This window comes from Taudactylus pleione, unplaced genomic scaffold (assembly GCF_031769625.1).
Source record: "Taudactylus pleione unplaced genomic scaffold, aTauple2 ptg001616l, whole genome shotgun sequence".
NCBI classification, from domain to species: domain Eukaryota; kingdom Metazoa; phylum Chordata; class Amphibia; order Anura; family Myobatrachidae; genus Taudactylus; species Taudactylus pleione.
The window spans coordinates 485159-507534 of NW_028286013.1; the positions used below are offsets into that span (position 1 = coordinate 485159).

At 42.8% G+C, this 22376-nt stretch overlaps 1 protein-coding gene across 1 annotated transcript in view; it reads right to left on the reverse strand.

The window, feature by feature from the left end:
* The window catches only part of LOC148442113 (uncharacterized), a 97248-nt gene that overhangs the window by 51435 nt on the left and 23437 nt on the right, over window positions 1-22376 (reverse strand). The window contains exons 5-8 of the mRNA XM_088464225.1: window positions 21451-21529; window positions 21234-21331; window positions 20829-21081; window positions 15440-16399 (exon numbers count right to left, since the gene is read on the reverse strand). Of these exons, the coding sequence (XP_088320351.1) occupies window positions 15440-16399; window positions 20829-21081; window positions 21234-21331; window positions 21451-21529 (1390 nt within the window). The remainder of the gene's footprint in view (window positions 1-15439; window positions 16400-20828; window positions 21082-21233; window positions 21332-21450; window positions 21530-22376) is intronic.

Here is a 22376-nt window from a genome sequence, read left to right on the forward strand (position 1 = left end):
TCTACTGATGCACTTTAAACTATTGTGGTCTTTTTAATACTCCATTAACTACCATCTACTACCTGACTAATATTAGCACTGTTGGGATGTGACATGGTGCCTGGAGCTGAAGGCATTGACCGTGTCAGCTGCTCCAGAGCACTGGTTCACTCCTCAAGTAGGGGAAACGCCAGGGTGAACTCCTAAAGTAGCAGGAGTGAGAAGATACACGGGAGCTGAGTGTGCATTTCCGGTAGGTGGAACTCACTTCCAGGTGACTTCCTGGTCGGTGGAACACAAACCACGGAGCCGCCTTTGGCGGTACACATGCCCACTAATTAGGTTAATACTTTAGGGTATTTATAGACCACTAATACTGGCACTACTTATCCTCCTGATGAAGTCCCCAAGATTATATATGGACGAAATGCATTGAGGTGGTGAATGATCTGACAGATGAGATCCTCCCAGTGATATGTGTGACGATACTTATCGACAGATAAGCCTTGTTGACTTTTTTTCTTTCTACAGGCATTTAAATTGTTTTTTATGTGTAATAAACTTGTTGTGTAGTATTACACTATGGTTCTTTTTTCCCTTCTATACATGTACATCATGTTTTAATGAAGTGAGACATTGAGTTGTGTCCAGGAACCATTGCTTTAAGGACTCCCTTGGTTGCTTATGCTAACATATAAGTGGTGTATTCCACTTAATGAGGTACACCCCCACTCACATAGAGGGTGATCATATTTGGTGAAGGTTGCCAAAATGTAATAATATTGCACTAGGAAGTGCTCACTCTCCACCCTTCTATCTTTCAATATATATACACTACCGTTCAAAAGTTTGGGGTCACTTAGAAATGTCCTTATTTTTTAAAGAAAAGCACTGTTTTTTTCAATGAAGATAACATTAAATAAATCATAAATACACTCTATACATTGTTAATGTGGTAAATGACTATACTAGCTGCAAACATTTGGTTTTTAAAGGAATGTCTACATAGGTGTATAGAGGCCCATTTCCAGCAACCATCACTCCAGTGTTCTAATGGTACATTGTGTTTGCTAAGCGCGTTAGAAGACTAATGGATGATTAGAAAACCCTTGTGCTATTATGTTAGCACAGCTGAAAACGGGTTTGCTCGTTAGAGAAGCTATAAAACTAGCCTTCCTTTGAGCTAGTTGAGTATCTGAGGCAATCACATTTGCGGGTTTGATTATACTCTCCAAATGGCCAGAAAAAGAGAACTTTCATTTGAAACTCGACAGTCTATTCTTGTTCTTAGAAATGAAGGCTATTCCATGCGAGAAATTGCCAAGAAACTGAACATTTCCTACAACGGTGTGTACTACTCCCTTTAGAGAACAGCACAAACAGGCTTTAACCAGAGTAGAAAGAGAAATGGGAGGCCCCCGGTGCACAACTGTGCAAAAAGACAAGTACATTAGAGTCTCTAGTTTGAGAAATAGATGCCTCACAAGTCCTCAACTGGCAGCTTCATTAAATGGTACCCGCAAAATGCCAGTGTCAACATCTACAGTGAAGAGGCGACTTCTAGGCAGAGTTGCAAAGAAAAAGCCATATCTAAGACTGGCCAACAGACATTGCACAGAGGAAGATTGGAAAAAAGTGTTATGGACAGACGAATCAAAGTTTGAGGTGTTTGGATCACACAGAAGAACATTTGTGAGACGCAGAACATGTGAAAAGATGCTGTAAGAGTGCCTGACGCCATCTGTCAAGAATGGTGAGGTAATGTGATGGTCTGGGGCTGCTTTGGTGCTGGTAAAGTGGGAGATTTGTAAAAGATAAAAGGGACTTTGAATAAGGAAGGCTATCACTCCATTTTGAAACGCCATGCCATACCCTGTTGACAGTGCTTGATTGGAGCCAATTTCCACCTCCAACAGGACAATGACCCAAAGCACACCTCCAAATTATGCAAGAACTATTTAGGGAAGAAGCAGGCAGCTGGTATTGTCTGTAATGGCATGGCCAGTGCAGTCACCAGATTTCAACCCCATTGAGCTGTTGAGGGAGTAGCTTGACCATATGGTACACAAGAAGTGCCATTCAAGCCAATCCAACTTGTGGGAGGTGCTTCAGGAAGCGTGGGGTGAAATTTCTTCAGATTACCTCAACAAATTAACAGCTAGAATGCCAAAGGCCTGCAATGCTGTAATTGCTGCAAAAGGAGCATTCTTTGACTAAAGCAAAGTTTGAAGGACAAAATTATTATTTCAAATAAAAATCATTATTTCTAACCTTGCCAATGTCTTGACTATGGGCCTGATTCAGACCCACTCGCGAGCGGCTGTCCGCTCGCAAGTGGGTCGATGTTATGCACTGAGCATGCGCACGACGGAGGGAGCTCCGTCGTGCGCATGCGCCAGACGCGACGAGCGAAGGAAAGTCCTTCGCTCGTTGTGTCCGATCAAAGGGGGCGTGCTGTCAATGTTGATTGACAGCACGCCCCCTTTGGTGGGCGTGCCGGGGGCGTGCCTCCCTGACGGGGGCGTTCCCACGGGAACGCCTCCCGTCAGAAGCCGGCCCACTGACATCACTAGTGATGTCAGTGGGAGTGATTTTGGCTCTGATAGAGCCAAAATCACTCCGGAGCTTGCGGTTGAAAACCTCAACCGCAGGCTCTGGCTCGCAATTTCGATGGTCGCAATGGTCTCGACCATCGCGGCCATCAAAAAGCACGCTCGTATAGCCTGTGGGTGGTGACCCACAGCTATACGAGCGTCCAGGAGGACGCTCCATGAAAATGGAGCCCGGCCCTCATTCAGAGCGTGCGCTCTGCTCAGAGCGTACGGCTCTGAATGAGGGCCTATATGTTCTATTCATTTTGCAACTCATTGATAAATAAAAGTCAGTTTTCATGTAAACCACGAAATTGTCTGGGGTGACCCCAAACTTTTGAACGGTAGTGTGTGTGTGTGTGAGCGTGTGTATATGTATGTATATATTTACACACACACACACACAATGCCCACATAGGTACCCTGCATCCTATGGTCAATAGTATAACATGGCAAGGTATGTATGTGCATTGTGTGTTTTTGTGTTATATATATATACATACATGTACATACCTGGGCATGTTGTACTATTAACCAGTGGAATGCAGGGTACCTATGTGGGCATTGTGTGTGTGTGTGTATATATATATTTACACACAATGGCCTCATAGATGCCTTGCATTCCACTGGTCAATAGTACAACATGCGCAGGTATGTACATTGTGTGTGTGTGTATATATATATATATCTATAGATATAGCATGGAGCCTACAGCAATGTCCCCCCTTCTCACCCCTCAGGCAAAGTCTATCTGCTCATCCCCCAGCAGCACCCAATTACCAGTAACTTTGTCCATCATACATTAGTGTTCCCCATCACAAACCTTTTACCAAAAAATTTGCATGCGCACAGTAGTGTCCCCTCCATCAAACCCCCTAACTCACCTCAGCACCACCTCTTCTCACCCCCCTAGCACTAATCATCCCCCCCACACTTTTCAGCTAGCACACATACGGTTGTTCCATTAACATTTATAACTGCTGCCAGATTTTGTTCCAAAAAATATATATATTTTTAAATAGATATGTATTCCCCAAAATTTTGGAGGAAAAAAGAAAATAATGAAATAAATATGATTTACACAGTTTTTACAATCATATATTTTATTTTGTACACAGAAAATACCAGCAAACATACACATATTTTATTAAAAAACAATACATGAGTAGCTAAATATATTATTGTTTCTGAAGGGTACATATACTTATAACGGGTCATTGTGTTTGTGTGTGCATGTATTATATTATATATATATATATATATATACACACATACAAATAGAAGACACATATACAAATACTATTTCAAGTCACAATGATATGAACTTGTGCCTCCACATTTCATGTAAAAACCACAAACACATGTACCTATATACACAAAGGTAAATATAGATATATACAGACACATATACACACACATATATATATATATATATATAAAAAAACTCAATATATCTGAGGTCTGTCACATACTGTTGTGTGCTGCACTGTGCCATATTTTGGCAACAGGTTCCTGCAGCTTACTCATGTGTAAGACAGGACCAGTATATTGCTCCGTTAGTATTTATACATACTCGTGGTCGCTTTCTACCCAGTGCGCTATTGTGCATCATTTACCCTGCGGACATGTCTGACAACGGTAATGAACACATTACTGTACCTATGCTGCAATCTTGCAGATTATGTATTGCGGTTTTCAGTGAGGAGGTTGTGGTTCGGGATGGGTTATGTATGAGGTGTTATAACCCACCATGTGCCTCCAACCCTCCGACATCAGTACAGGAGCCCCCTTGGGAGGTGTTTTCTCAGAATGTGGCCTCCATTGTGGACTGCCTGGCAGTCCCGGCTGTTGTTCCTCCTATATGGGTACCACAGCAGCCCATCCCTCCCTCACAGGGACTACCACTGATTATGCAGACCCCTCCTGTACCATAGCAGGTGGTCATTCTTACAGTAGGATTACTACAGGGTGGACCTCCACCATGGGTGGATGCATTCTCTACCTCAGTAGAGTCTGGCTACGATCTCAGCAGCCATTCAGACCATGTTACAGAGTGAGAAACCTGGACGACCAGCTAAGCGTCCTGTATTGTCATCTCAATCCACACAGCTGTCAGAATCTGAGATGTCATCTGATGACAGAGAGGTGGCTGATGCCTCTAACCCCAACTCCCCTCGGCAAGAAGCAAAGCCTGAGTCAGGGATTAATATCCCTGCCTTGGTGCGTGTGGTCAGATCCGCATTGGTTATAGAGGATGACGAACCAGCCCCTAAACCCAAACACCCTCTGTTTACAGATAGAGGTGTCTTCATTAGTATTCCCTCTGTCAGATCAGCTGGTGGATCACATGGCTGATGCCTGGCAATTGCCTGGTAAGAGGTATCAACCTCAAAAACGTTTAACCTCATGTTACCCATTTCCTGAGACTCATTGTAAGAAGTGGGAATCACCCCCTGCTAATAATCCCATTTATTCCCATGATAATAAACCCATTGTATCTATACAACCACATCTATCCCTATTACACTGATTAAGTTTAGGATTATAACTATTATAGCATCATAGATGAAACTAAGGGGTGGTCCGGGTGTGCACTGAGCCACCCATTAGCCAGATCACCCAATTCCCTGTAAATAAATATAATTGCCATCTGCTGCCAAGCTCCACCTCAATCAATGGGCATTCAGCTGCTAACTCACATTGTGATGTCACTGCACATGGTGATGTCACTGCACATGAGCTCTCTGTGTGTGCTCAGTCACATTGTGCTGCTGGAGAAGAGCGATGAGGAGGAGCCTCACAGTCACAGTGACAGCAGCACCAGCAAGACACGGAGGCCGCTGTGACTGAGTGATAGGAGACAGCTGCCTGCCCCTGATGAAGAGGAGAGGGGGTCAGTCAGCTGCAGATAAGGGTGGGGGAGGGGAGGCTGTCTGCATTGTATATAATCTGTAATAAAGTATAAATAGCAGGAACCCGATTTCTTATACTCGTTTCCTGCAAGTTACAGTGAACTAATGTGACAAATGTTTGATTACAATGTACATTGTTACATATTGTTAGAGAGTGTATATACTGATAGAAGCACTGGTAAAGTGATAAATGGCATATATGAGTGTCCAAGGTTTCTGACCTATGTGTTTTAAACCCCCAGGAAATATCGGTGTCTGGTTGATTAGAGTTTGGGCTTTAAGTAAAAGCCCGATAATGGGTCCTGGGGGTGTGGATGTGAGAGAGAAGAGAGGGCTCCATCCACAAGGCCGGTTCAGGTGTTGAGGCCTTCAGCCTTGGAGCAGGCTAATTAGTGACTGCAGCTGTGAGAGGCTGATAAATGGCTGTGTCAGGGTTTGGCTCAGTGTCTCATACCTGGGAGAGCAGGCAGCAGGCTTATTCAGAGACACTGTGATGTAACACATGTAAGTACTGTGCATATGCCTGATGGTTAAGGCAGTAGGCCCTACCACTTTGAAAGAAGGAATTTATTGTCTAGTTAGTGCTCATTTATTTTTGTTTTACATTTTTATACCACAATAAAAACTAGCTGCGGCTAACTTGCATGAAAACCCTGGACTGGTGTGTTATTTCCTGGCAGGTGTGTGTTTGGTGGTGTCCATCTACTGAAGTAGAGGGACCTCCTATCCCGGTCCTATTACAGCACACACATGCATACATGCACACACACGGTTACACACACATACACATATATACTTTCTGTGCTCATTTTATCTTTAATGATAATGGGTAATGAATATGTGTCAGTGTAACAGCAGTATATTAGTATATTTAGACATTGAAGATATAATATCTTTAATTCTTTTTAAATTTGCTATGAACGTTTGCACTATTGGGGTAAGAATTTGGTATTGGGATTGCGTAGAATAAAAGTATCGGGCAATATTACTGTTATTCATATGCTACTGAGGACAATGTCAAGAATTTATTTCATTGTCTATACAGGACACTGTAATAACTAAGGTTAGGCTGTGGGTGTGAGACTTAGACTTTGGGGAGGATATCGTTTGGCTGCGGGTGCAAGGCTTAGGGGGGTAGGGTAAATCTATGAGGTTAGGGTTAGGCTGTGGGGGGGTAGGATTAAGTTAGAGGGGGTTGGAGTAGGCTGTGGGCACAAGGCTTAGACTGAGGGGGTAAATCTGTGGGCCTCAAGTTTAAGCTGTAGGGAATAAGGTTAGAATGTGGGGGTAGGGTTAATCTGTGTGGAATAAGGGTATACTATGAGGGGGTAGTGTTAGGCTGTGAGGGGGATAGTGTTAGGCTGTAAGGAGGGAGGGTTAAGGTGTGGGGGGGAGGTTTGATTAGGCACTATATGGAGGATTAGTAGGACACTTACCAGAATGCTGGAGGATCACAGGTGTGAAGTCACATGACCGCCAGGACACAGAAGCTGCTGCAGCCATCAGGAGCAGGTAAGTAGCTGCTGGGCCACGAGGGAGAATATGGTGACATTATACAGATCTACATGATGACTATGAGCATGGCTAATGTCATCATTCTCATGTCAGCATTATACATGTGGCCAGATCACACAATCGATGGCTTGGTTCCAATGTTCAATGGTTTACCCAACAAGGCTGAGGTTCCAATGTTTCCTCACCATCGACATATTAGTTCTAATGTTGGCTCACTAACTGACTCCCCCGGCCTGACCATCACCCACTTACTCCAGAGACTCTTCCACCAGACACACAGCTTGGGCGGCAGCCAAGTGTCTATGATGTCATGGTAACACTCAGTATGTCACTACAGAGCAGCTCTGCCTGGCAATGATGGAGGGCACTGCTGATTGGCTAAGCTCAGAGTTAGTCAGGGCAGTCACATGGGGGTCACAGGTGGTGGAGCAGTGTGTGATCACTGCTGAGCATGAAGCACAGTAACAGCCAGCCTACCATTATTAGGAGGTGGGTCAGCTCAGCCAGTCCGGCTATAACCATGAGGAGTCCTGTGTAGAGACATCAGAACACACTGATATCTCATAACCAATGTCTAAAACTAAATGTTTTGTGACCAAGGCTAAATACATCGGCTCTATCAATGGTTTCTTCATGTCCAATTCTTACTGTAATACAGACATCAGTAATAGTATCTAAGTTGTCATCAGAGAAAATGTGGAGATGATTTACCAGAGATGGTTCCAGTGACAATTCCCAGCATCCTCCTCCAGTCCTCAGACCAAAGCTGGGGATGTGCAGAGGGGCAGGTACATTAGTCCATGTATAAGGGACAGTTCCTCCTATTATATCTGTATTACTGACATAGAGCAGACACATTACTGACATAGAGCAGACACATTACTGACATAGGGAGACGCTGTGACCCATCAGATAGGCTCATACACAGGTCCTTGTACCCATTACATGATCCCACATATGGGCTGTTATGGATCCCGTGTGGTGGATTCTCCCATGTTATACATTTCTTCATTGCTGCACAATACCATATATTATACACTACATGGGAACCCCGGTATTACTATACTATACACTACATGGGAACCCCGATATTACTATACTATACACTACATGGGAACCCTCGTATTACTATACTATACACTACATGGGAACCCTGGTATTATTATACACTACACGGGAACCCCGGTATTACTGTACTATACACTAAACGAGAACCCTGGTATTACTATATTATACACTACACGGGAACCCTGGTATTACTATACACTACACGGGAACCCCGGTATTACTATACACTACACGAGAACGCCGGTATTACTATACTAAGTACTACACGGGAACCCTGGTATTACTATACTATACACTACACGGGAACCCCGGTATTACTGTACTATACACTAAACGAGAACCCTGGTATTACTATATTATACACTACACGGGAACCCTGGTATTACTATACACTACACGGGAACCCCGGTATTACTATACACTACACGAGAACGCCGGTATTACTATACTAAGTACTACACGGGAACCCTGGTATTACTATATTATACACTACACAGGAACCTTGGTATTGCTATACACTACACAGGAACCCCGGTATTACTATACTATACACGGGAACCCCAGTATTACTATACACTACACGAGAACACCGGTATTACTATACTAAACACTACACGGGAACCCCGTTATTAGTATACTATACACTACACGGGAACCCTCGTATTACTATACTATACACTACATGGGAACCCCGGTATTATTATACACTACACGGGAACCCCGGTATTACTGTACTATACACTAAACGAGAACCCTGGTATTACTATATTATACACTACACGGGAACCCCGGTATTACTATACACTACACGAGAACGCCGGTATTACTATACTAAGTACTACACGGGAACCCTGGTATTACTATATTATACACTACACAGGAACCTTGGTATTGCTATACACTACACAGGAACCCCGGTATTACTATACTATACACGGGAACCCCAGTATTACTATACACTACACGAGAACACCGGTATTACTATACTAAACACTACACGGGAACCCCGTTATTAGTATACTATACACTACACGGGAACCCCGTTATTACTATACTATACACTACAGGGGAACCCCGGTATTACTATACTATGCACTACACGGGAGCCCCGGTATTACTATACTATATATTACACAGGAACCTCGGCATTACTATACACTACACGGGAACCCCGGTATTACTATACTAGACACTACATGGGAACCCTGGTAGTAATATAATAGCTTGGGGATGGGATACTGGCGGTTTGGATGCTGGTGGTCAGAAAACTAACAGCACAATCCAGTCAGAATCTTGATGCCTGGAGGGAAGTACCCTAATCCTCCCCTCCCCCCGCAGCAAAAGCCTCCTCCTAGTGCCTAACCTAATACTTACCATTGGGATGTCAGCAGTGATTCCGGTGCTGGGATTCTGACTGCCAGCATCCTACCGCAGAGCTGCCGATTACATCCCAATATAATAATGGTTACAGGTCTCCCTCATTCCCCCCACACCCCACCTTTTCCTTTATACACAAGTTATAACTAAACACAGCAGTGAGGCAGAATTTCCTACATCAGTCATTTTATTGCAAGGTCACAAGAATATAGTTTCCTTCTGTAGTAACACTTGGAATGTTATTTATTGAATATTTAATACTACAGATTACTATAATATTGTGTGAATGTTTTGCTGCTAGAATAGTGCAAGAAAAGCAGATTATAAAATGAGCTGCTATATCCTGCAAACCTGGGGGCAGACACACAAGCAGCAGATAAGGTGGGTGGTGCTGGAAATCTGTAACTAAAAAGAGAATGGTAACAGCAGCACAGAGTATTTCAGCTCATATAACTCCATTACAACTATGATCAGACAAGACTGACATGGATACAGCTAGGTAACAGAACAGAGTAATGATGTGAGGCTCCCGGCATACTGGTGCAGTGACGCTGTGCTGTGCACCTGTATATAGATAACAGATCATACATCCAACGCTCAGAGATGTGCAGCATCCTGGCATTTTCCATCAGGTGGGGTCTGTACGTATTAGGAGCCATCCATGAGGAATAGCTGTCCTGGCTTTCTCTCTTTGGTATAATATGGTCCTTACATTAATGATGAGAGTAACATCCTGCACATAATAGTCCTGTAACGTCCAGTTACTCATACAGAGCAATTCCTGTTATTATTCATGGCTTGTGTACAAAGGGCCTGATTCAGAGCTGAACGCTCTGACCAGAGCTCTCGCTCTGAATCAGGGCCCTCCTCCATGAAAATGGAGCGGCCTCCTGGACGCTCGTATAGCTGTGGATGACCACCCACAGCTATAGCGAGCGTCCATGATGATGGTCGCGATGGTCTTGACCATCGCGACCATCGGGCTTGCGACGGAGACCTGCGGTAGGGTCTCGCTGCCGCAAGCCCTGGAGTGATTTTGGCTCTATCAGAGCCAAAATCACTCCCACTGACATCACTAGTGATGTTAGCGGGGCCGGCTTGAGACAGTAGGCGTTCCCATGGGAACGCCTCCATCTGGCAGGCACGCCCACCAAAGGGGGCGTGCTATCAACATCGACAGCACGCCCCCTTTGGTGCGAGACCCGGAGCGATGGAAAGCCCGTCGCTCCCCGGGTCTCGCGCATGCGCATGACGGAGCTCCCTCCGTCGTGCGCATGTGCAGTGGGGAACATCGATCCGCTTGCTAGCGGGTCTGAATGACCCCCAATGTGTCATTTCTGTATTGCTCATGTATTATAAGCTGCAGGATATGATACTCGCACAGTGCTGTCATTCCCTCCATGGTACAGATACAATAGAGATGACATATTATCTAATACATATGTACTAACATAATGCTGATATATACCATGATAGGAGGTAATAACAGGACAGGCCAGTGTATCCATGCAGGTGCCCATCAGAGAGCAAATCCCCAACACCAGAGCGGTGTCACAGTGACAGGAGACAGGAAAAAGGGGCACACGTGTAAGACAAAACCTTTCTTGTTTGGGTATGAGAAATGGATACTAAGACAGTCACAGTATAAAGGTACAAAAAGCAAAGTTAGGATAAAGCTAAAAAACAAAACAATAAAAAACCGCATAACAAGAACCTAGGAATACAAAGAGCTGGTGCAGCCCCAATATATACCTATAATCACCGGTACCTAAAGTGACAGAGTAATACATCTTTATGTCAGTTTATAGCCAGTTCTGAATGAGTCATAGTAAATGTCTGACTGACCAATACTGACCGGGCTTATGCCTGACGTTTGTTCTTCGGTGGCCCTGACCTCATACCCTGGTCTATAGCTGACTGCCCTGTCCCTATCTCTATGTTATTTTCTCCTGCCAGCTGTGGCCTAGTGTGACCAGCCCGTGAGACACAACTCACCCTCATGCAGAAACCTCTATACTTCCTTGTGACATCTCTGGTAATATCAGTGTTTCCTCGAAAGCCTGTCTTACAGCAAATCACTAGGTCTTATACCTAGGCCATCACAGAACATGTGCACCACCGAGAGGACAACTGGTCACTATTCCAGCTTTACTAACAATGTACAAAAATGTTCAAGTCAAACAATGTGGTAAATACTAACAAGCGCCACAAGCAGCTGTGTTACCCCACATGGGCGTCAGACAGGTCCGTACGGCGTTTGGTTTTCTTGTTACCAAACTCTTTATCTCATATATTTGTAGGTGTATAACAAAGCTTGTTTTGTCCTTTCTGTGATTTACTCACTACCAAATAATCTTCATCTACTGACCCTGCACATTACTGGTGGTGTCACCGTGGGAGGTGAGACAGTGCAGGACATAGGGCTCTATTTATTAACATTATTTTTACTAAAATAAAGTGAAAAAGGGTGTTTTCACACCCTTTTCACATTATTTTAGTTTCACCTGTAGTTATTACAGGGCGCTTGGAGTAGAATTAGTAAAATTCTACTCCAACCCCTAGTATCACTTATTTTTAGTAAAGCAGATCGCATTTCCCATAATTGTAATGGGAAATGTGATCCGACTAGAGTTACTAAAAACAAATTGTAAAAAAATACCGGGGGAAGCCCTATGATAATAACGCCACCTGGAGGTGGCGTTATCCAGGGTCTCCCCCGGTTACCGGGCTCCCACTCTGCTCTAACGGGGAGAGCAGAGGCGGGAGCCGGTACCAGTAATCAGCTATGTGGTCTAAACAGACCGCAAGCTGATTGCTGTAAAAAAAAGGAAAAAAAATTTAAACATTTTTTTTTTTTTACTTACCTGAATCCAGGGACCGGTGATCGGGCATCCGGTGATGGCTCCTCTCCGGTCAGCTGGTCTCCCATAGTGCACTGCTGCCCGGTCATCAGGTGATCGGGTCCCAGTGCAGTATGGGAGATCACCTGATCGGGAAGCCCGGAGATCACCGGAGGCCAGGAGGATGCAGGTAAGTGTAATGAAGGGAGGGGGGGGGGGGTCGTGGGGTTCCGTGATCGTGGGGGCCGGGGCTTAGCGTCGGTAGGGGGTAGCAGCGACGGTGGGTCGGCGAATGCGTGGGCTCTTAGTCGCAGTATTTTTTCCAAAAATACCACGACTACAGTGCGGATGGGATCCGCAGGGACAGAGCTTTATCGCAAGCTCTGTCCCTGCAAGGAATTTATAGTAAATCCCTGTGATATTGCCTGAATTCACAATGCGAATTCACTCGGTAATATCACACTACAATCCGCATTCAATATGCGGATTGTAGTAAATAGAGCCCATAGTGAGGACAATCTGTACTGATCCTACTTATCCTGTGATGTCCCTGTATTATTCCCCCATTACTACGTACCCTGCTCACATCTGTATTCTGCTGGGGATATTGGGAGCCTGATGCACTTAATGGACATTACTGTTAGTGGTTTATACCAGGACCAGCAGCTTCGTGTGTCCCAACACTAATTACATTATCTAATAATGTATGAATTACATAAGAGATCATGATATTAATGTCCTTATCTTTTGGAATAGTGTAAATAGTAGGTAACAGAGAATCTAATTAGAAGGAACCAGACATCAGACTGCTGTAAGGAGATTAGAGATCCATTTACCAGGAAACCCAATCAGAGAATACTGGATCCAATGAGATAAAATCAGAGGTTACAGATGTCATTATATCGCCCATCTCACCCCGTCACTTACAGCCCAGTCATCACATGATGTCATAGTTTCCCACTTCCCATATTACACCCCCAGCACATTGTCATGATGACAGATTAGTTATGTCCCTATACTACATCATGTGGTCTTGTTACTGCACAAATAGACCAACAGCACAATAATAATCTAATACAGAGCTTCCCAAACTCCCCCATTACAGGTCAGGGTTTAAGGATAGCCATGCTTGAGTCCAAATGGTTAAATCAAATTGACTTAGGTACTATTTAAGTGACCTGTGCTCAAGCATGGATGTCCTGAAAACCTGGCCTGTAATAGCAGAGTTTGGGAAACTCTGATCTGATAGAATAAGAAAACTGAAAGCCATTACATGAGGAACCTGTTGGAGCCCTATGTTGGTGACATCCGTGTGGATATACTATCAGGTGCATAAATATTGGGACATTGATAGAATTTTCATATTTTGGCCTCTATTCACCACCACAATGGCTTTGAAATGAAACAAACAAGATGTGCTTTAACTGCAGACTTTCAGATTTAATTTGCGGGTAATTACATCCAAATCAGGTGAACGTTGTAGGAATTACAACGGTCTCTATATGTGCCTCCCACTTTTTAAGGGAACAAAAGTTATGGGACTATCAACTCAAAAGCGATTTCATGGACAGGTGTGGGCTATTCCCTCGTTATTTCATTATCAATTAAGCAGGCAAAAAGGTCTGGAGTAGATTCTATGTGTGACATTTGCATTTGGAATCAGTTGCTGTCGACTCTCAATATGAGATCCAAAGAGCTGTCACTATCAGTGAAGCAAGCCATCATTAGGCTGAAAAATCAAAACAAACCCATCAGACAGATAGCAAAAACATTAGGTGTGGCCAAATCAACTGTTTGGAACATTCTTAAAAAGAAAGAACGCACCAGAGAGCTCAGCAACACCAAAAGACCCGGAAGACCACGGAAAACAACTGTGGTGGATGACAGAAGAATTATTTCCCTGGTGAAGAAAAACCCCTTCACAACAGTGGGCCAAATCAAGAACACTCTCCAGGAGGTAGGTGTATATGTGTCAAAGTAAACAATCAAGCGTGAATATAGAGGGTTCACCACAAGATGTAAACCATTGGTGAGCCTCAAAAACAGGAAGACCAGATTAGAGTTTGCCAAACAACATCTAAAAAAGCCATTACAGTTCTGGAACAACATCCTATGGACAGATGAGACAAAGATCAACTTGTACCAGAGTGATGGGAAGAGAAGAGTATCGAGAAGGAAAGGAACTGCTCATGATCCCAAACATACCACCTCATCAGTGAAGCATGGTGGTGGTAGTGTCATGGCGTGGGCATGTATGGCTGCCAATGGAACTGGTTCCCTTGTATTTATTGATGATGTGACTGCTGACAAAAGCAGCAGAATGAATTCTGAAGTGTTTCGGGCAATATTATATGCTCATATTCAGTCAAATGCTTCAGAACTCATTGGACGGCGCTTCACAGTGCAGATGGACAATGACCAGAAGCATACTGCAAAAGCAACCAAAGAGTTTTTTAAGGCTAAAAAGTGGAATGTTATGCAATGGCCAAGTCAATCCCCTGACCTGAATCCGATTGAGCATGCATTTCACTTGATGAAGACAAAACTGAAGGGAAAATGCCCCAAGAACAAGCAGGAACTGAAGACATTTGCAGTAGAGGCCTGGCAGAGCATCACCAGGGATGAAACCCAGCGTCTGGTAATGTCTATGCATTCCAGACTTCAGGCTGTAATTGCCTGCAAAGGATTTGCAACAAAGTATTAAAAAGTGAAAGTTAGATTTAGGATTGTTTAGTTTGTCCCAATACTTTTGGCCCCCTAAAAAGTGGGAGGCAAATATAGAAACCGTTGTAATTCCTACACTGTTCACCTGATTTGGATGTAATTACCCTCAAATTAAATCTAAAAGTCTACAGTTAAAGCACATCTTGTTTGTTTCATTTCAAAGCCATTGTGGTGGTGACTAGAGGCCAAAATATGAAAATTCTGTCAATGTCCCAATATTTATACACCTGACTGTATAATAAAGTATAATATATTAGTATATAGTGTGATAATGCAAATGCCATTTACCTTTCACTAAGCAGGGACAGCAATCTAGGCTAATTATGTATTTATGCCGGTTTTGAAAATTTTCAGTACTGCAAAAACCGCTGCAATTTGTATATATTTCTAGAGGCTCACACACATTGTTTTTCTCCTGTATGACGTTTCTGATGCCTAAAAAGATCTGATTTCTGTGTAAAACATTTCACACAATCGGGACATGGAAATGGTTTCTCACCTGTGTGACTTCTCTGATGTACAACAAGATATGATTTGTGTGTAAAACATTTTCCACATTCAGAACATGAAAATGGCTTCTCACCTGTGTGGACTCGTTGATGTTTAATAAGCTCTGCTTTTTCTCTAAAACATTTCCCACATTCAGAACATGGAAATGGTTTCTCACCTGTGTGATATCTCTGATGTCTAATAAGAGCCGATTTATGTGTAAAACATTTCACACATTCAGAGCATGGAAATGGTTTCTCACCTGTGTGAGTTCTTTCATGTTTAACAAGGTTTGATTTATATGTAAAACATTTCCCACACTCAGAGCAAGGAAATGGTCTCTCACCTGTGTGACTTCTCTGATGTGTAAGAAGATCTGATTTCTGTGTAAAACATTTCCCACACTCAGAGCATGTAAATGGCCTCTCACCTGTGTGATATCTCTGATGTGTAACAAGATATGATTTGTTTGTAAAACATTTCCCACACTCAGAACATGGAAATGGTTTCTTACCTGTGTGACTTCCCTGATGTCTAATAAGATCTGATTTCTCTCTAAAACATTTACTACACTCAGAACATGGAAATGGCTTCTCACTTGTGTGACGTCTCTGATGTCTAACAAGCTGTGATTTACATGTAAAACATTTCCCACACTCATAACAGGGAAATATTTTATCAGGTGTATGAGCTGCACTATGTGTAATAAAAGCTGAGATATCAGGAGAACATTGGTCACAATTAGAGGGATCACATGACATAGCTGCACTGTGAGGTACTGGATGTATATTTAGCATAACGGGAATATCTTGTGGAGATTCCTGTGTGAGGTTATCTTCTATTTTAATATCTGTAGACAAGATGAGATCTCCCTCCAAGTCATTCCTGCTTGTGCGTCCATCTGCTGGAAATACAATAACTATTATTATTATGCACAGTTCTCTACTATGGCACATACTGAGAGCCATTTATATAGCACAGACATACTGAGAAGCACTTTATATAGCACAGACACACTGAGAAGCACTTTATATAGCACAGACATACTGAGAAGCACTTTATATAGCACAGACATACTGAGGAGCTCTTTATATAGCACAAACATACTGAGAAGCACTGTATATAGCACAGACATACTGAGAAGCACTTTATATAGCAGACATACTGAGAAGCACTTTATATAGGCACAGACATACTGAGAAGCACTTTATATAGCACAGACATACTGAGAAGCACTTTATATAGCAGACATACTGAGAAGCACTTTATATAGCAGACATACTGAGAGCCCTTTATATAGCACAGACATACTGAGAAGCACTTTATATAGCACAGACATACTGAGAAGCACTTTATATAGGTACAGACATACTGAGAAGCACTTTATATAGGCACAGACATACTGAGAAGCACTTTATATAGCACAGACACACTGAGAAGCACTTTATATAGCACAGACATAATGAGAAACACTTTATACAGCACAGACATACTGAGGAGCACTGTATATAGCACAGATATACTGAGAAGCACTTTATATAGCACCGACACACTGAGAAGCACTGTATATAGCACAGACATACTGAGAAGCACTTTATATAGCACAGACATACTGAGAAGCACTTTATATAGCACAGGCACACTGAGAAGCACTTTATATAGCACAGGCACACTGAGAAGCACTTTATATAGCACAGACACACTGAGAAGCACTTTATTTAGCACAGACACACTGACAAGCACTTTATATAGCACATACATACTGAGAAGCACGTTATATAGCACAGACACACTGAGAAGCACTTTATATAGCACAAACATACTGAGAAGCACTTTATATAGCACAGACATACTGAGGAGCTCTTTATATAGCACAAACATACTGAGAAGCACTGTATATAGCACAGACATACTGAGAAGCACTTTATATAGCAGACATACTGAGAAGCACTTTATATAGGCACAGACATACTGAGAAGCACTTTATATAGCACAGACATACTGAGAAGCACTTTATATAGGCACAGACATACTGAGAAGCACTTTATATAGCACAGACATACTGAGAAGCACTTTATATAGCACAGACATACTGAGAAGCACTTTATATAGCACAGACATACTGAGAAGCACTTTATATAGCAGACATACTGAGAAGCACTTTATATAGCAGACATACTGAGAGCCCTTTATATAGCACAGACATACTGAGAAGCACTTTATATAGCACAGACATACTGAGAAGCACTTTATATAGGTACAGACATACTGAGAAGCACTTTATTTAGCACAGACACACTGACAAGCACTTTATAAAGCACATACATACTGAGAAGCACGTTATATAGCACAGACACACTGAGAAGCACTTTATATAGCACAGACATACTGAGAAGCACTTTATATAGCACAGACATACTGAGAAGCACTTTATATAGCACAGACATACTGAGGAGCTCTTTATATAGCACAAACATACTGAGAAGCACTGTATATAGCACAGACATACTGAGAAGCACTTTATATAGCAGACATACTGAGAAGCACTTTATATAGGCACAGACATACTGAGAAGCACTTTATATAGCACAGACATACTGAGAAGCACTTTATATAGCAGACATACTGAGAAGCACTTTATATAGCACAGACATACTGAGAAGCACTTTATATAGCACAGACATACTGAGAAGCACTTTATATAGCACAGACATACTGAGAAGCACTTTATATAGCACAGACATACTGAGAAGCACTTTATATAGCAGACATACTGAGAGCCCTTTATATAGCACAGACATACTGAGAAGCACTTTATATAGCACAGACATACTGAGAAGCACTTTATATAGGCACAGACATACTGAGAAGCACTTTATATAGGCACAGACATACTGAGAAGCACTTTATATAGGTACAGACATACTGAGAAGCACTTTATATAGGCACAGACATAATGAGAAACACTTTATACAGCACAGACATACTGAGGAGCACTGTATATAGCACAGATATACTGAGAAGCACTTTATATAGCACCGACACACTGAGAAGCACTGTATATAGCACAGACATACTGAGAAGCACTTTATATAGCACAGACATACTGAGAAGCACTTTATATAGCACAGGCACACTGAGAAGCACTTTATATAGCACAGACATAATGAGAAGCACTTTATATAGCACAGGCACACTGAGAAGCACTTTATATAGCACAGGCACACTGAGAAGCACTTTATATAGCACAGGCACACTGAGAAGCACTTTATATAGCACAGACACACTGAGAAGCACTTTATTTAGCACAGACACACTGACAAGCACTTTATAAAGCACAGACATACTGAGAAGCACGTTATATAGCACAGACACACTGAGAAGCACGTTATCTAGCACAGATATACTGAGAAGCTCTTTATATAGCACAGACACACTGAGAAGCACTTTATATAGCACAGACATACTGAGAAGCACTTTATATAGCACAGACATACTGAGGAGCTCTTTATATAGCACAAACATACTGAGAAGCACTGTATATAGCACAGACATACTGAGAAGCACTTTATATAGCAGACATACTGAGAAGCACTTTATATAGGCACAGACATACTGAGAAGCACTTTATATAGCACAGACATACTGAGAAGCACTTTATATAGCAGACATACTGAGAAGCACTTTATATAGCAGACATACTGAGAGCCCTTTATATAGCACAGACATACTGAGAAGCACTTTATATAGCACAGACATACTGAGAAGCACTTTATATAGGTACAGACATACTGAGAAGCACTTTATATAGGCACAGACATACTGAGAAGCACTTTATATAGCACAGACACACTGAGAAGCACTTTATATAGCACAGACATACTGAGAAGCACTTTATATAGCACAGACATACTGAGAAGCACTTTATATAGCACAAACATACTGAGAAGCACTTTATATAGCACAGACATAATGAGAAACACTTTATACAGCACAGACATACTGAGGAGCACTGTATATAGCACAGATATACTGAGAAGCACTTTATATAGCACCGACACACTGAGAAGCACTGTATATAGCACAGACATACTGAGAAGCACTTTATATAGCACAGACATACTGAGAAGCACTTTATATAGCACAGGCACACTGAGAAGCACTTTATATAGCACAGACACACTGAGAAGCACTGTATATAGCACAGACATACTGAGAAGCACTTTATATAGCACAGACATAATGAGAAGCTCTTTATATAGCACAGACATACTGCGAAGCACTTTACAGAGAATATGTAGTAGTCTTCAATCTAACACCCTGCACCTGTCACAACCCGTGCAGTTCCTCTTTCCTGCCTGGGGTGTCACTCTCTGCTCTGGTGCTTTTTCACCCACTCAGCTGATGCAACAAACTTCTGATATACAGACCAGTATGTGCTAGAAGTTGGAGACAGGAGGACAGGGTAGGGGATGGTGAAGAACAAAGAGTGGGGGAGGCAGCAGGACTAGGTAGGGGAATGGTGCAGGGCACAGAGCAGGGGGAGGCAGCAGGACAGGGTAGGGGAATGGTGCAGGACACAGCGGGGGAGGCAGCAGTAAAGGGTAGGGGTATGGCGCAGTGCATAGACGGGCAACAGCAGAAAGAGGAAGAAATCAGTAGGGCAGAGCAGGACAAGAATATTGGGTCAGCAGATAAAGCGCAACAGTATAGAGCATCCAAGCACAGAGACTGGAGGAAGCCATTATACAATGACGGGAGTGTGGTTATAGCCCTGTGTGTGTGAGAAGGTGGAGTATATGTGACTCATATGTTGTGATGTGTAGTATACAGTATATTGAAAACCAGTCAGTCAATATTACTCAAGGAAGATAATGGGTATTATCACATGTACTAGTGCACGAGGAGGATCATGGGTAATGTCACATGGGGTATCATTACATTAACCAGTGATTTAATCATTATAGTTACGTCTCTTGTACTGATGTATGAGCTACACCAGAGAGTGTGGGGAGGAGACTGGTCAGATCTCTGGGCTGGTAACACACAGTGACATGATGTGAGGGGGAGAGCAGGAGTATAATAGGGGCTGATGGCTCCTGATGTATGAGATACACCAGAGAGTGTGGGGAGGTGACTGGTCAGATACATATCTCTCCTTGTTAGAAGTCAATTAACATATCAGTATATTTTTTGAATTGGGGAAGGAAATGCACACAAACTTGGTAGAACATACAATCTCCACACATATAATACACTGGTTAAAATCAAACCGAACATTATATCATGGTGCAGAGAGAGAATGTGACTCTTTTCTGTAGTAAGTGTTTCACCTGTGCTGATATCTGTAGGGATTTCCTCCTCCTTACACTGCTGATCACCCCTCACATACGTCTCTTCTCCATCTATATCTTCTGCCTTATTATCAGTCACATACGTCTCTTCTTCTCCCTCTGTATCTTCTGCCTTTATATCAGTCACATACGTCTCTTCTTCTCCCTTTATAGCTTCTGCCTTGTTATCAGTCACATACGTCTCTTCTTCTCCCTCTATATAACTTATCTTAATGTTAGTCAGATCTTCACCCTAATTAAATCAGAGAATAAAAAACTGCATAATGTATGATTTCATTACTTGAGATTACACAGTATAATATCAGTGTATAAGACACACACAGCTTCTGTAGTATATAGTGACAGTCACTTTGGTATATTGGTGAGACCATGAATCCCATTTACCTGATCCTCCACTGGGGTCCTGTGATTCTCCTCTATACAATCCTGTGAATAAAGAGGAGGGGGACATCTCTCTGGGGTATTTCTGTTACTGGGTCCATCTGTAGGAGACACACAGTGACTGAGTACATTGTATATATGTGATTATCAGATGATGTGTGTATATAGGGGACCCCCATACCTCTTCTCCCTTGTACAATAAAGGACAGTCTCCTCTTACCCAGTGATGTGAGGGGCCGGTGATTCTCCATCATCACATCCTTGTACAGACCCCTGTGTTCCTCTATATACTTCCCCTCCTGCATAGAAACATAAAAAATTACATCTTGACAACTTATAGGAACCTGACACACACAATGATACAGTTATCCAGACACATCCCCTGGTGTTACTGTATAATGTCCCATTCCCAGTAGTCACCTCTCCAGTCATCCCCCAGACACATCCCTTGGTGTTACTGTATAATGTCCCATTCCCAGTAGTCACCTCTCCAATCATCTCCCAGACACATCCCCTGGTGTTACTGTATAATGTCCCATTCCCAGCAGTCACCTCTCCAGTCATCACCCAGACACATCCCCTGGTGTTACTGTATAATGTCCCCTTCCCAGCAGTCACCTCTCCAGTCATCACCCAGTAACATCCCCTGGTGTTACTGTATAATGTCCCATTCCCAGCAGTCACCTCTCCAGTCATCACCCAGACACATCCCCTGGTGTTACTGTATAATGTCCCATTCCCAGCAGTCACCTCTCCAGTCATCACCCAGACACATCCCCTGGTGTTACTGTATAATGTCCCCTTCCCAGCAGTCACCTCTCCAGTCATCACCCAGACACATCCCTGGTGTTACTGTATAATGTCCCATTCCCAGCAGTCACTTTTCCAGTCATCCCCCAGACACATCCCCTGGTGTTACTGTATAATGTCCCATTCCTAGCAGTCACCTCTCCAGTCATCACTCAGACACATCCCCTGGTGTTACTGTATAATGTCCCATTCCCAACAGTCACCTTTCCAGTCATCCCCCGACACATCCCCTGGTGTTACTGTATAATGTCCCCTTCCCAGCAGTCACCTCTCCAATCATCTCCCAGACACATCCCCTGGTGTTACTGTATAATGTCCCATTCCCAGCAGTGACCT